Here is a 14,842-nt window from a genome sequence, read left to right on the forward strand (position 1 = left end):
GAAACACAAAGTGCATTCCCTGCATTTTCTTTGCTTCCTCTCCAGCCACAAACGGTTCGATATTTTGTTTTACTAATGGCCAAATCCAAATCTCCTTTCCAGGGGCATAAATCCACTTCATCAATGCTAGAGGGCTTATACAACAAGTGGAATTTGACCCTGAAGTTGGAGATGCTCTCACATTTCTGTAGGTTGCTGACAAATTAACTTGTTGACTTAAAATCTCAGCTGCCTTTGTTCAAACATCCAATCCTCTCCTGTAGGGTACATTTGTGCAGATAGGAGAGCAGCTTGTATGTGAACTCCTCAGGCAGGTGGATAAGCTGGAGTAACTCTGGAGGTCTCTTTCACTACTCTTTTTCTCTAAGCTGCATCTCTTTATATTAGGAAAAATTCTTCTCCAAACAGACAGCCATGCACTAGCACAGGCTGCCCAGGGAGATGATGGACTCAGTGTCCCTGGAGGTGTTCAAGGACCATGGAGATGTGGCACTGAGGAACATGGTCAGTGGGTATGGTGGGCTGGATCAGGCCCTGGGCAACCTGATCTAGCTTTGAATCATAGAATCATAGAATCACAGAACGGTTTGGGTTGGAAGGGACCTTTAAGATCACCTAGTTCCAACCCCCTGCTATATATATGTACCTTCCTCTAGACCAGGTTGCTCACAGCCCCATCCAGCCTGGCCTGGAATGCTTCCAGGGTGGGAACATCCACAACCTCTCTGGGCAACCTGTTCCAGTGTCTCACCACCCTCACAGTAAAGAATTTCTTCCTGATATCGAGTCTAAATCTGCCTTCTTCCAGTTTAAAGCCATTTCCCCTCATCCTGTCACTACCTGCCCTTATAAAAAGTCCCTGTTGAATGTGTCTGTTCATTGCAGGAGGGATGGACTGGATGGTCTTTAAGGATCCTTTTCAACTCTAAGGATTTTATGATTCTATGACTCCATGACTTGGGGATCTTAGTGATCCTTTCCACCCTCATTACAGTTCATGGAGAATCATACGATTCTGTGTCTCTTTAGTAAGAAATCACCATAGCTTGTGAAAAAAATCATTGTAGCATGTGAAAGAAGTCTGTCACTAATCAAAGGTGCATGGAATTGGAAGAGAGCTTGCGGGGCTCCCCATAATACATTGCTTTTTATTGCTCTCAGAAACAGTTTGATCCCAGCGACTCAGGGGAAGCTCATTGTGGGATACTGTGTGAAGGAGCTGAGCTGCACGATTTACCCTGCTTCCTTATGTAGAGTTCTCATTTTCACCCATCCCTGTGTGCTGCTGTACTCTCAGCACTTCTTGGCAGCTGCCAGAGGGTGTGAAAGAAATAACTGCCCCAGTTTTTGCAGCTGGTATTGTGGCCAAGTGTGTTTCTCCCTCTCTTCTGGTAAATTACTTTGCTGCAGGCACAGTAACCAGTTTGCAAAACTGAAGAAGGGAAGTAATTGTATTAGATAAATATGCCCAAGCAAAGCTTGGGCTGTTGGAATGAATTTGTTTTGCAAAGGGTGCAAGTTTTATTTCCACTTTTCCAGTTAGCCTCTGAAGTTGAACTTCTTTGCCATACATTTTGCAGGCTCCAGGAGCACTGTGCTTTTGGTCTGTGGGCTTTAAGCAAAAGCCATCTGCTTTTGAGGGTACTCAAAAGAAGTGGATATTAATACTTGAAAAGTGACTCAGATCTGTCAGGATGTCTTGGGTGGACCAGCTTGCTATAGAAGCTAAGTCTAATTCCTGCAGCCCACACCAAAATCTTCAACATGGAGTCCATAGCTGAGTAAAGATTAGAGAAACTGAATTAATTGTGTCTTATTTTGTCAACTGCAACTCATCAACAGTTTAATCTTCCTGGCTAGCTTGTATGGAGCTGCTTTCAGAGTGCTGTGTGTTTGGATGTGTCCCTTGCAAGGTCATGCAGTGAGTAGCACCGTATTTAGGAGGTCACCATCATCTCTCATCAGATCTTCCAGCCTCCTGAGCGTGGCTGTGGTACACAGGGCTCACTGTAGGAAAAATGAGGTGGATACATAACAGCATTATTCTGCCTTCTGCTCCGAGATCAGTTGATTTCAGCAACACAACAGCAAAACCGATCTGTATGGAAATTCAGGATTGAACGTGCTGATTGAATGGTGATTTCATCTGCTGGCTCCATTTAGATCTCATAAAGAGTAAGTGCAACCCATAGCAACTTTTGTGACGTTATCAAAAGAGCCCCTCTATCTATGCTGTGGTAATAGATTAGGATATTTTAAATTTAAATCAAATTTGATCAACGATTTGTCAAAATGGGGAGATCTCTGCATTGTGAGGCACGTGTAGATGCCGGTACCAAGCTTGAATTGCATCTGATGCTATGTTACTGCTCAAAGTGAAGTGTCATTGTGAATCTATATCATGTATAACTTCAGATGTTGTCCTTAGCAGAACATTGTGCCATCAAAACACATCTTTCTGTATAATAATCAGTTAAGCTGCAGTATGGCATACTTATGTCGGGACAAACAAAACAAAGTAGGTTTGATAGAATTCAAGTACGTGAGAGACAAAAAGCTAATTCAGGTTTCCAAAAGCACGTTTGCAATTATCGTTAGTAAAGCAGATTAACCAACCTGAAAGCAAATGCTAAACGATCCAGATCTTAGTCTTATTAAGCCTGTGTGTTTCCTGCCACTTAAAAGTCTATCAAAAGCCTAAAGATCTGGGAAAATGAGATTTTCTGGAAGGCAAGCTTTAATGTTTACCTCCTTCTTTACTGAAAGGAGAAGTCGATGCCTCTGTTTACATGCCGTTTCTGGAACTCAGACGGAGCGCGCACGTCACTGCTGCAGTATTTCATGGAACATCCTTTGTTTATTCACACTGTGCCACTTTTAAACTTCAGATGTAAACAACAAAGGCTTCTTTGTATTTCACACTATCTCATACTCACTACCTTACCGAGTCCAAAGCCAAAACACTGTGCAATTTTACCCTCCTCACACTTTCTTCTGCTTGTTGGATGCGTTCTTCAATCCTTTCCTATTTTTAGTATCTGGAAAACTGCTTATTTTCTCGTTAAAATCTTTCTTTTGACTTTTCAGTCCTTGCTGTGGGATTAAAATTGTATTCCTCGTAACTACTTTGAGTGTAATTTTAGTAGCAATTATGCATATATTCAATAACTGAAGCAATTTGTCATCGTGAAGGATTCAGTTTGTTTTAGAGTGGTCAACCTGTCTGTGATCTGGTATAGAGAAGAAAATCTGTATAAAGACCCACGGAAATCAGCTGGTCAGTCAGAAAGGGCAGCTGACCTAGGCTGGAAATGTGGCAGCACAAAGAATAGGATGGTTTCCATTTTGAACCAGAATTCAGCTGGAAATTTCACAGAAATGGAGCTGCACAGGAACATTGCACCTCCACCACCAAGAATCCTCCCCAGCCTTTAGAATCATAGAATGGTTGGGTTGGAAGGGACCCCATGAATCGTGAAGTTGCAACCTCTCTGCCACAGGCAGGGCCGCCAACCTCCAGATCTGGTACTAGCCCAGGCTGCCCAGGGCCCCATCCAACCTGGCCTTGAACACCTCCAGGGATGGACGGGGCATCCACAGCATCTCTGGGCAGCTGTTCCAGCACCTCACCACTCTCTCTGTAAAGAACTTCCCCCTGATATCCAACCTAAATCTTCCCTCCTTGAGCTTAAAACCATTCCCCCTCATCCCGTCACTCTCTACCCCTGTAAAAAGTTGATATCCCCATTTATAATCCCTTTTTAAATACTGGAAGGCTGCAATGAGGTCACCCCACAGCCTTCTATTCTCCAGGCAGAACAAGCCCAGCTCCCTCAGCGTGTCTTTGTAGGGGAAGTGCTCCATCCCTCTGATCATCTTTGTGGCCCTCCTCTGGACCCTCTCCAACAGCTCCACATCTTTCCTGTGTTGGTGGCCCCAGTCCTGGATATTTTTTCACCATGGGGTAGGATCTCAGTTTTATATTGCACTGGATATGCAGTGGGCCAGGCTCTGAATTGTCCTGCACAAATCTTGTGCTGGATCCATCTCCTCTCTGATTGCTGCTGCCTGGGGATGGGCAGCCTGCTTCTCCTCCCGTTCCATGCTACATATATTGGAAGAATCAGGACAGATTATCCAGATACTTGTACATACTCCTATGCTTCGCTGCATACAATCCTGACCTATACATGCAGTATAGATGAAATCATTTCAAGAAAGCTGGAGTAGAGCCATGTTGACTTTTTATTTTCCAAATGACAGACTCTCATCATCCCATCCCCTTACGATGCATTTGAGCATAGAAGAGATTTCTGATGTTATGTAGAATATTTAACATACAGCCCAGAACAGTTTAGGTAGGTTGAATCAGAAAGTCAATCTAGATGTGTTTGTTTGGGACAGAAGATAGTATTGGTTGAAACCCTTGGCCAGGGATGGTCAGAGGTGAGGTGAGGTGGGTAACAGTCCTGCTGCTCTAGAAAGCAGGCTCTGGGCTTCCACCACAAACACCTTTCGCTTCTGCAGAGGGTGAACAATACCACCCAGCTTTCCAAGGATGGTTTGGCATTACGTGCTAATCGCTGTGAGAGGCTGAATAGAAAAACAGAGCTTGTTATTAGAGGCACGGTAAGTGGTAGAGATGCAGGTTGCCCATCAATTTCCATTGTAAGTATCTTTCAGATGCTCTGATGTACCAATTCTTATGATTTCAGAAGTAAGTTTTTGTGCTTGATGTCTGAAGGTTTTCCCCCACAGTTACAGCAGAAGTTTTCTCTGTATCTCTCAGTATAAGTTTAGGAAGAGATAAATTGTTTATTGGTCTTAAAAATTTATCTTTCCTGAGAAGCTGTCATGCCAATGCATTGTGGAAGAAGAACTTGATATAAATCCAGTGTTGACTCCTGTTAGAAAAATAGACTGATTACAATGAAAGAGTAGAGCTAAATTGAGCCCTCAGCCTTAAGTATGTTGAATCGTAGAGTCACAGAATCATAGAATCACCAAGGTTGGAAACGACCTACAAGGTCATCCAGTCCAACTGTGCACCAATCACCAATAGTTCTCACTAAGCCGTGTCCCTAATGAACATTTTTACTTCCACATTGCAACTGCCTGGAATGAAAAATAATTGCAATGACTTCCACTTATTGCAAAAGATACATGCATCGTGTAGGTTGGTTTTCACTTTGCAGTGTATCATGGTGCAGAGATAACTGACCTAATGGAGGTGGTAAAGTCTTGTCAACAGAACATGTTGATGCGGAGTGCTTTCCTTTGCTCGTGGAGAATGTGGATCTGCCTCTTCTTAGCTTTATGCTGCTGTTGGAACTAAGTTAGCTTCTCAGCATCATTCAGGACTGCTCTACATGGAGATACCATCTCACATTTGCACTGGGTTAGAAGATTCTGCACTGAGCTTCACTGCTCCATATGTGGGTTGTTATCAGTGCCCACATCTCGGTTTGGACCCGGCCATTTTTCACTTCAGGAATATAAGGTAATGAATGAGTGTTCAGTGAAGAGCAGTCTGCCATCTCAAACCATAGAATAGATTTTACCTTTAGATCGCTGCAAGTCATAACAGGGCATATCTTTTCTTAGCCATCATCAATTATCCATGCGGGATGTGCAGTAAAAGGCTGTTTGGCTACGTTAAAATTGTCTAGACAAACAGAACTTCCAACTCTCTCAATGGCTCCTTCAACACCTAATTAGTTCCCAGACGCTAGTTGAGCAAGATGTCTTTTATCTTTGCTGATGTTGTCTTCCTGTGCCTCCTAAATGCCCTCTGCTGCCATTCTTCACTTTCATTTTTCATCCCTCAGGAGAAGGCAAGGTGGGTGTTCAGGAAGCTCTTTGCTGCAGGTCAAGCTTTTAAAGACTGCAGGTCAAGCCGATCCTGTTATACCAGTCAGTACTGGGAGCAAAAACTTTTAATCCGGAATTAGACTGATATGATAGAGGGCAGATTCCTTTTCATTTCCAAAAGGAAAAAAATAGAACTGCAGATTTTATTTCCCTGTCAGCTTCATTTCATACGATGTAGGACAGTTTCACCATTTATCTTTTTCCAGTGCTAGAAGATGCAAAGAGGTCTGCCTGTACAAATGTGCCATTTCAGCTGGCATAGCTGATTGTTGTGGGCAATGAGGAAGCACATTCAAATGTAAAAGAGGAGGAAATATCAGAGTAACTGCACCTCTGATCCTTCCTGCACCTTCAGAGCGTATCCACTTGGCACCTGGGCTATGTTAATATCCAGGCTATCAGCCAGCAGTGATTTACCTTGGCAGGTCTGATATATATCCATGCCCAGCAATTCCTTCCCCTCTGGCAGGGATGACTGACCAACAGCCTCCTTCAAGCTAAGTATTTATCAGAGAGAGCAGATCTTCAAACCAAGAAAACAGACTACATATATATATATATACACGTACCACTTGTGAGGCTGTGTCTCCATCTAGGTTCAGTTTACTCTGTTTAGGTGATGTGCTCTGTTGTGTGTGTGGATATTTTTTTTCAATAGGCTCGCAGCTCCAACAGAGTCAGTTTTGCAGCTTTATAGATTAGAATCAGGATTCTACAGCTTAGCACTTTGCACCATCATCTTTTTAAGTATCTGTTGTATTTCTTTCTTATCTGCATTTTCCCTGTGCTGCCCTAGAATACAGTCGTATAAACAGTACCAACAGAGCCATGTAACAGCGTTTCTCCTCTTTGACCAGGTTATGTGTGGTCCCTGTAGTATGATAATGCCTCCAGATTTATCCTGTAGTCACATAGCAGCTAGTTTTCTCTCACAGCAAAGTCCAAAGCAAGATGTGAAGCCAGTGAGTTTCACCATTTCTGCTCTTCGATCCATATGCCCACACTATGAAGGATGCAGAATTTGTGCTAGCCCAGCTAAATCATTCCCAGCCTCAATCTTGTCCAATTTGCAATTGCAAAGTAAGTTCTCAGGCTAGACAGCTTCCCTGCAAGGGTATTAATAATACTTAGAAATTACATAGCACTCCAAAGCCCTGTGCAAAACATGAGTGAATCAATTCTTGTAGCACCTATTGAATGCATCAGTGCCCTTCAGTCCCCTGTACAGAGAGGTAAATGGAACCAGAGGAAAGGATCTTTGGCAGCATTGTTCTGCCCGGCTGGCTTGCTGTGGGTAAAAACTTGATTTTCAACAAGAGGTCACCTCCACAGATGGAAATGCAGATTTTACCAGCTAGGCATGATTTCAGCCAATTGCAGGGCTCTGCAGACATCACTGACATTGATTAGATTGGAAAAACCAACCTCAGTAAGTGACATAGAGAAGACTGGGCCAGGCACAACAAAATGAATTATAATGTTAGCTAGAATAGCAGGCGAATGTTTACCGGTGCGGAGCTCCAGCCAAATGAAGGCAGCACAAAGGAAACAATCTAAAATGATATATCAGATATATCTCTGCAGAGAGGCTGTCTTACAGAAGACGAGAGGTACAGCTACATGATACTTGGCAAATGAAAGAAAAGATGAAACATCCTCTTTCAATTGCACAGTGCTGGAGCTTTGCGCTACTCGTAGTGTTAGTTCCTCAAGCTGATCCTCACTGCAAGTCTGCCTTATAGGAGAAATGAATTTCAGTGTTCATCAAATGACGGAATCATGAAGGCTGGAGAAGACCTCTGACATCACCAACCTCAAACCCAGCCCAGAGATTTTAGAGGGTCCATTGGAAATACAGAGGCTTCATGTAACATGTCGAGACAGGAGACAACCTGCATATTGAGGCTGAGTGCAGGCTGCACGCTTGCTTCTAAAGGGCATAGTGAATCACAGGATGATGCTATTTTTATTAAAAGCCACAGAATGCTAGAAACCAATTAATACTCCACTGCTTCACTAATGCTTCTGCTCAGAAAATTAAATGGTTTCACTTAGCAAAACCAATTTTAAAGCTTTTTCTGTCAAAATTACAAGTGGGTTCAACCCCTCCTCTAAACTTTCATGAGCCATGCAGTTTCAGCACAACATACCAAAGCATCAGTGACTTCAGTCTATTCCTTCAAGTATTTGGAGGTGCAAGAGTGTCTGGCCTTTCTGGGACAGTTCATCCCAAATTCTTAAGGCACTCTGTGAGTATTAGCTGCTTCCATCTGAATATAAACAAGGAGCCACACACCTTGATTGTGTTGTTGCCATGCTGTTACGTCAAATGATTAAATATTTTGACATACTTTGGCTCACTGTAGTCAGCTGGCTACCAAAAGATGAAGCAGCAATTACTGTCGATTCAGAGGGCAGCAGCAAATCCAAGTGGAGAAGTATCGTGTGCTAAATACAGTTGCTTGGGAATAAGTGAAGAACAACCCTCTGGTTGCTCTGGTTTGGTTTATTTCTTGGCAGTCTACCATACAACCTCCCTGGCTGAAGGACAGCATCACGAGGAATAACTGAGCAGAAGTGCTGCCAGTGAAACAAACTGATTTCACTGACATGCAGTCTGCGGTGCATCCCAGTGACCCAGTGCTAGGCCTTGAGTGAGGCACTGAGAATGCGTGGAAGATGACACTTTCTCTGCCAAAGACTAGGAGGTCTCTTGAAATCTGTCTAACTGTGTTTGCACATCGTGGGTACCTTGCACTGCAGCTGAGATGGGACTGCAAGTACTGGATTGAGTGACAGATGGTTGGAGAACCAACTGGCATAGTGCAAATGGGAAAATAATAGGGTTTGATTGCTGCAGTCCACTGTGGTTTTGAGCCTACATGTCCAAAACCACTACTAATTCACTCATGTGTTTTCCTTAGGAAAGTTGAGTATTTTTCATATCAGTCCTGGAAACTGACTGATGGCTGTGGATGCTTGAGCTGTCTATAAAAGACATGACACAGATAACACCATAGCAGAAAGCTGCAGGATTACTCAAGTCCATATTCACAACTGAGGAATTTGGGCTTTCCCACACTGTGTTATGGTTACAATTTGGAGAAGCTGTCTGAAGTTCAAGCTACGAAAGGGATTCATGGTAAAGCTGCTCAACAGTGGCAGATCAGTGCACATAGATGGTAGTTGGCTACAGGTAGGAAAAGAACATAAATTAGGAAGGGCTTCCACACCAGCATTGTGGGTAAACAGTGATCTAAATTAGACCTGCTACCAAGGGGCTGAAAGGTGGGCATCTCTGACATGATCCAGCAGAATTAAAGGCATTTTACAGTGCAGGCTGGGTATCAGAAGTTGACAGACATGCACAGAATGCGGCATTTCAGAGAAGAGTCCATGTGACTTTAGAAGAGGCAACTTCTGTCTAGCAGATAGGCTTTTTTGAAGAGATGAGCTGAGAAAAAGGCAGACAGCTGCTGAGGATTAAGAGGAAAGTTTTTTCTTTTGAATAACTGGTTATAGATAGGAAATAAAAGATACAAATAACAGGGCAGTTTTCACAATGAAAGGAGATTACCAGGTATCTGTCTTGAGAAGTGGTGCAGTTCAATATCCTCATAAAAGAGCTGGGAAAAGGAGACGATCATCAGTGATGGCCTGAAATCTGCTGATGGCACAGAGTTATTCCAAGTAAGCAAAAGTAGACATACGACAGAAAGCCGCAGAAGAATCTGACGATATCAAATGTCCGTGCAAGAAAATAGCTGCTGAAATTCCATGTTGATAAAAGTCAAGTGCAGACACAATGATAGGGTTTAAATTAACCCGCGAAATAAGTCCTGGTGCCATTGCAGATGGTTCTTTGAAAATGTCTGCTCAGTGCTGAGTAGGGATCAGAAAGGCAAGTGGAATGCAAAGAATTTCTGGGAAAGAGATGGGGAATGAAAGAGAAAATGTAAGTACACCACTGAGTAAATCCGTGGTGATTTTGAATAGAATGCAATTCCAGGCACCCCGTCTCAATGAGGTGGTAAAATAGAACCAGAGAGGATGCGGAAGAGGGCAAGAAGGCTGACCTGCGTTATGAGTGGGGAGTCTAAACAGCCTCAGCCACTGAAGCCTTCGGAAGAAATGAGTGAATGGGATGGAGGCAGAGAATGAAGATCACTATGCAAAGAGGAAGTAAGAATTATTTTTTGTGGCAGAGGCTGTTCTATGCAATGACATGGCTAGGGAACAAGTTTTAAGCACACGGGGGAAAAAAAAAAACACTTTTGCGGGCTATAATAAATTAGAAAACTCATCAAACAAAATTTTTGATGTTCCAGAAGTGCAAGTTGTTTAATAAAGTGGTAGTGCTGAGGTTCCCGATGTGGGCTCCAAGGCTTTTGTACTCCACCAATGACCCCTCAAACAGCAAATTGACTGTGTTCTCTTCATCAATTTTGGTTGGGCAGGACTTGGGTTCTGGTTTGGTTTGGCTTCTGTTCTAAAACCTGCAAGGTTTTTTGAGGCTGGGTTGTAGTCGCATAGGGGATGGTTGTGCTCTTCCACTGTGATATCTGTTGTGAAAGCCACAGAAGTCCGTTGGATATATTAATGAGTCAGTTCTATTTTAACTGTAGTGGGATACCTGGGGGAAAAAGGATCCAAGAGTACTTCAAAAATTTCTTGCACTCTGTGAAAGGTTCCAATGGTAGATTATAGAATCATATCATAGAATCATAGAATGGTTTGGATTGGAAGGGACCCTTAAGATTATCCAGTTCCAACCCCCTGCTATAGGCACGGACACCTCCCACTGGACCAGGCTGCTCACAGCCCCATCCAGCCTGGCCTTAAATGCCTCCAAGGAGGGAGCATCTATGAGCTCTCTGGAAATATTATAAGAGAATTACATTCTCTTTCACTTGATTCTTCCCATTTCTGCGTGCAAAAGCTGCAGCAGCCCTTTTGGCTGCCACGTGGTGCTGGGAGCTCACACTGGATAGCTTGGGAATTGTGTGGACTAAAAAGTGAGGACGAAAAAGTCTGCTAGAACAGGATTATTGTCAAATTACATCTGCCTTGGCGGCAGGAAATCAATCAAGAGTGAGCTGATTTACACCTGCCAGAGCCAACACATCATGAACTTCATCATCTTTCCCAGTGATGTTTTTATCTTTGCACTGACACAGTCAGTGAGAGGAAAATATTTTCCCATTTAAAATCAAAACATTCAAGGTAGTGTTTGGCAAAGCACTGGAGCCTGGGGTTCCTGCTGATTCTGACAACAGTGCTGGTATCTTTTGCTAATGACCAAAGAGCAATATAATGAGTTGTCTTGGGCTTCTGCTCTATTCAGCATGCAGTGTTTTAATAGGCTGTTAGTAATTCTGAAAGGGATAAATGATGTTTATGCCCCCTCGTGGTATGTTACTGAACAGAATGGATTTTCTAACTGAAAAATAAATAAATAAATAAATAAATAAATAAATAAATAAATAAGGCCAATGATGGAAAAGTCCCAGGTAAAAATCTGTAACAAGTACTGTTTTGCACAGTAGAAAAATATCCATCCCTCCAGCAGCGTCCTCATGACTCAGACAAGGGGGAAGCCAATTTTGCAGCATTTACAGCAGCAAGTAAATGACTAATGCCCATGATGACAGAGCTTGTGCCATCTTTCTGCAGTGAAGATAATGTCAAAAGTGCTTTTCTTTGCTAGAAATGTTAGGAAGCAAGTGAAATACTGCTTTCTTAAAGCAGCTGTGTTGACATCTCTTTGTTCTAGTTGTTGCCAACCCGTTGTGATACAGGACTTCATGTTATCTTCTTTGCTAATACATCTGGCACGTAAATAGCCTGGTTCCCTTGGGACAAAACCCATCCTAAAGATGAAAAAAAAAAAATGGTTCAGTGATTTTATGTGGGAAAACAAGATTGGAGTCCTGTGAAATAGGGCTTGTTATCTCTGTGCTCAAATGTGGGATCACAACATGGATTAGCTAGTCCACAACTTCCTTATCTGCACTGAGAATTTGGATGTCACGTTTGGAACCAAAGAGCTGCCCAGACAAGTCCATCAGGGATTTTGTAATCGTATTACTTAACCCCTGATAGAAAGCTGAACACGGCCAAATATGTCTCCAGGAAGTGAAACTAACAGAATACATTGGAATACATTGTCAGCTTTGTCCAGCAGCTAAATCCTAAATGGTATCAGTACTCAGCTATACTGAAGCAGGAGCTAAGAAACCCAATTGTAGGGTATTTTAAGGCCCATTGGCCCCAAATAATAATCTCTTAAATTTAAGTACTTGCTGATGCTTTATTTACATACTTTCCTGACTTGTCATCCTTCTTTCTGATCAGTGACCAGGGATGTAGGAGACCATTGGAAAGAGGAAGGGAACAATTTCCTTTCCATGTTCATGATAAGTATGACCAAAATAGTGGGTTTAAATGAAAGTTGTGGGCTTAATCCTGGCCAAGTCAGAATGACAAATACTGGAATTCGATCACTGAGGAACCTGGAGGATGTCCATCTCTGAAGATCTCTGAGGAGTAGTTAAACCAAGGTCTGCTGGCTGTTGTGAGTTGTATTGTGATGAAGGAAGTTGGATTGGATGACTTCCTAAAGGTCCTTCCAAGTCTGGTTTTATGACGTTGTGTGGTGGCTTCCTTTTATTGGTTTTATTGTCAGTATGACAAGATGGCAAACATTTGTCATGTAATCAGCTTATCTGCTAATGCTTTCTTCTTAAAGCCCATCTTGCTGTCAATTCTGGCTGACAGCAACACAGATCTACCAATGTCCAGGGCTTTAGAAATATACTTCACCACAGTAAACACTAGTCCGACACCAATTAAAGTGCTTATAAGATTATCATGGACTGCACTGAGCAGTCCCCACTGAGATGAGATGAGAACTATCTCCAAAAGGTTGATGCTTAGCAATTTCCTTAGAAATGAAAAATTCAGTAGGTAAATTGGCATGGCAATTCATATGAAAAAGAAGTTTCCTCTATCAGAAAACCTCCAGGAGTTTTGAATTCAGCTAGGGATATCAGAAAGAAGTTTAAGCCTAATTTAAAATTCCCACCCACGTTCCTTCTCCTGTCCCTGCAAAGTGATTACTGCTACTGGTCCACTCACTGGCAGATCTTCTTTCAGAAGTGAGACACGATTTGCCTGAAAAATACCTTTCTGTTCATGACAGAATCATTCATTTTGAAGAAGGGGTTTGCAGAGACAGTGAAAAGAGCCTGAATGTTCTTATTTCCCACTGTTGTCAGTGGGGCTCAAATTTCATCCCAAAATTCTTCTTGGCACAATTGGCTGAACAGCACATTTCAGAACTGAGACATTGGCCAAGTGAAGTCCTTGGACACCTGCAAGGCTGCCAGCCTTGCACATCTCTTTCCCACTTTTATTGATGGCACCACATCCCTGCCTGGTGTGGCTGATAAAGAGGAGAAAACAAATGTGTGGCGATAGCAAATTAAACAAATGAGCCATTAAAAATGAAGGGTGCACTGCCCCTTCCCACCAACACATATTTTGGTGCCCACAACCTCTCCTAGAGAAATTACAAGGATAAAGGGCTCTCAGGGATGCGCTGAAAGTGTGGTCCAGGCACTGAGAGATGCCTGTGGTTTCTTCTGAGAGGAAACCGTATGTCATTCATCAGCAGGGAAGCCAACAAACCATTAATGGGTCTCCATGTTGTCTCTTGACAGGTATTGACAGAAAGCGGTTTTGGTGCCATCACAACAGAAATCCGGGAGGCTCCGGAGTTTTATTACGCTGAAGATTACCATCAGCAATACCTCAGCAAGAACCCCAATGGATACTGCGGCCTCGGGGGAACGGGGATTTCCTGCCCAATCGGGATCAAGAAATAGCTTGTGCTCATGGCACCCCCAATGCTTTGTTCTAGAGGGTTGTTCTGAAAAGGCCAACAGCACTGAGAGGTGTTCCAGTACCCACAGCATCAGCACATCAAGATTTGGGATGCCCAGTGGGATGGCTTTTTGTAGTCTGAGCAGCTTCCCTTTTGTTGACATGAAAAGCCAAAGAGATTTGGAAATTTTGCTTGCTGGTCAATGCAGCTTCTTGCTTTGTGCAGTTCCCTGGTTTCCTTGTAAGCTTGAAATCTGGAGCGGAAAGAAACTTTTTAAAGTTTGGCTTGAAATGCTGTTAAAGGGATGGATTATGGGGTGGCTGCACCCATTGAGCACTTTGCATAGCTAATGCCTGTAGGCATACTTATTTTCTTGGACTGATGAATTTGTTCATGCTTTAGCTTTGACTTCTGGAGACATGGCTGAGCTCATCTTAGCTATCACAACCCTGTAATTTGATGCCTTTGAGAATGATGAATTTAGAAGATCAGTAACTCTCTCACAATTCCACTTCCGCTGCAACGTGTAATATCACCTATAGTGCCTATTTTCTGGAGCAATTTTAGTAGGAAAAAGTAAAAATTGTAATGTGATACTTCTTTTTGACAGTTCCAAAAAATGTACAAACACAAGAAGAAATCAATTTCGTTTCCTGCACTACAATAAATTACGAAGACAGGAAAGAAAAATACAATCTCCAGTGTGTTCCGTGGCTCTAAATATATGTCTGGGTAGATCTGGAAAAGGTATCAAATATTAGAAAAGGCTGCAGCCTACTAATTAAACACTAGGGCTTTTAAAATCAGTATTATTATGCATGACACTACAGAGGAGTATAGTAGGTGTACTGCAACATAATTATTCCCGTGATTAGCTATTTGTACTTCAGTAGCTTGTGGTGTCACCACCAAGATTTTCTGGTCAACTGGAGAGGTCCCAAAGGGTTGGAGACTTGCCACTGTGACTCCCATCTACAAGGAGGTTCCTGAGGAGGATCTGGGGAACTACAGGCCTGTCAGGCTGACCTTGGTGCCAGGAAGATAATTTTGAGTGAGATCACATGGCGTGTGCGGGACAACTGGGGG

The 14,842-nt window shown here is 42.8% G+C and overlaps 1 protein-coding gene across 14 annotated transcripts in view; it reads left to right on the plus strand.

The window, feature by feature from the left end:
• The window catches only part of MSRA (methionine sulfoxide reductase A), a 260,633-nt gene extending 246,186 nt beyond the window's left edge, over nt 1–14,447 (plus strand). For all 14 annotated transcript variants that reach the window (XM_046939237.1, XM_420035.8, XM_040697971.2 and 11 more), the window contains one exon: nt 13,593–14,447. In XM_046939237.1, coding sequence (XP_046795193.1) covers nt 13,593–13,757 — 165 coding nt within the window. In that variant the 3' untranslated portion in view covers nt 13,758–14,447. The remainder of the gene's footprint in view (nt 1–13,592) is intronic.
• Nucleotides 14,448–14,842: the final 395 nt, after the last annotated feature.

Source organism: Gallus gallus, chromosome 3, assembly GCF_016699485.2.
Source record: "Gallus gallus isolate bGalGal1 chromosome 3, bGalGal1.mat.broiler.GRCg7b, whole genome shotgun sequence".
Lineage (NCBI taxonomy): Eukaryota > Metazoa > Chordata > Aves > Galliformes > Phasianidae > Gallus > Gallus gallus.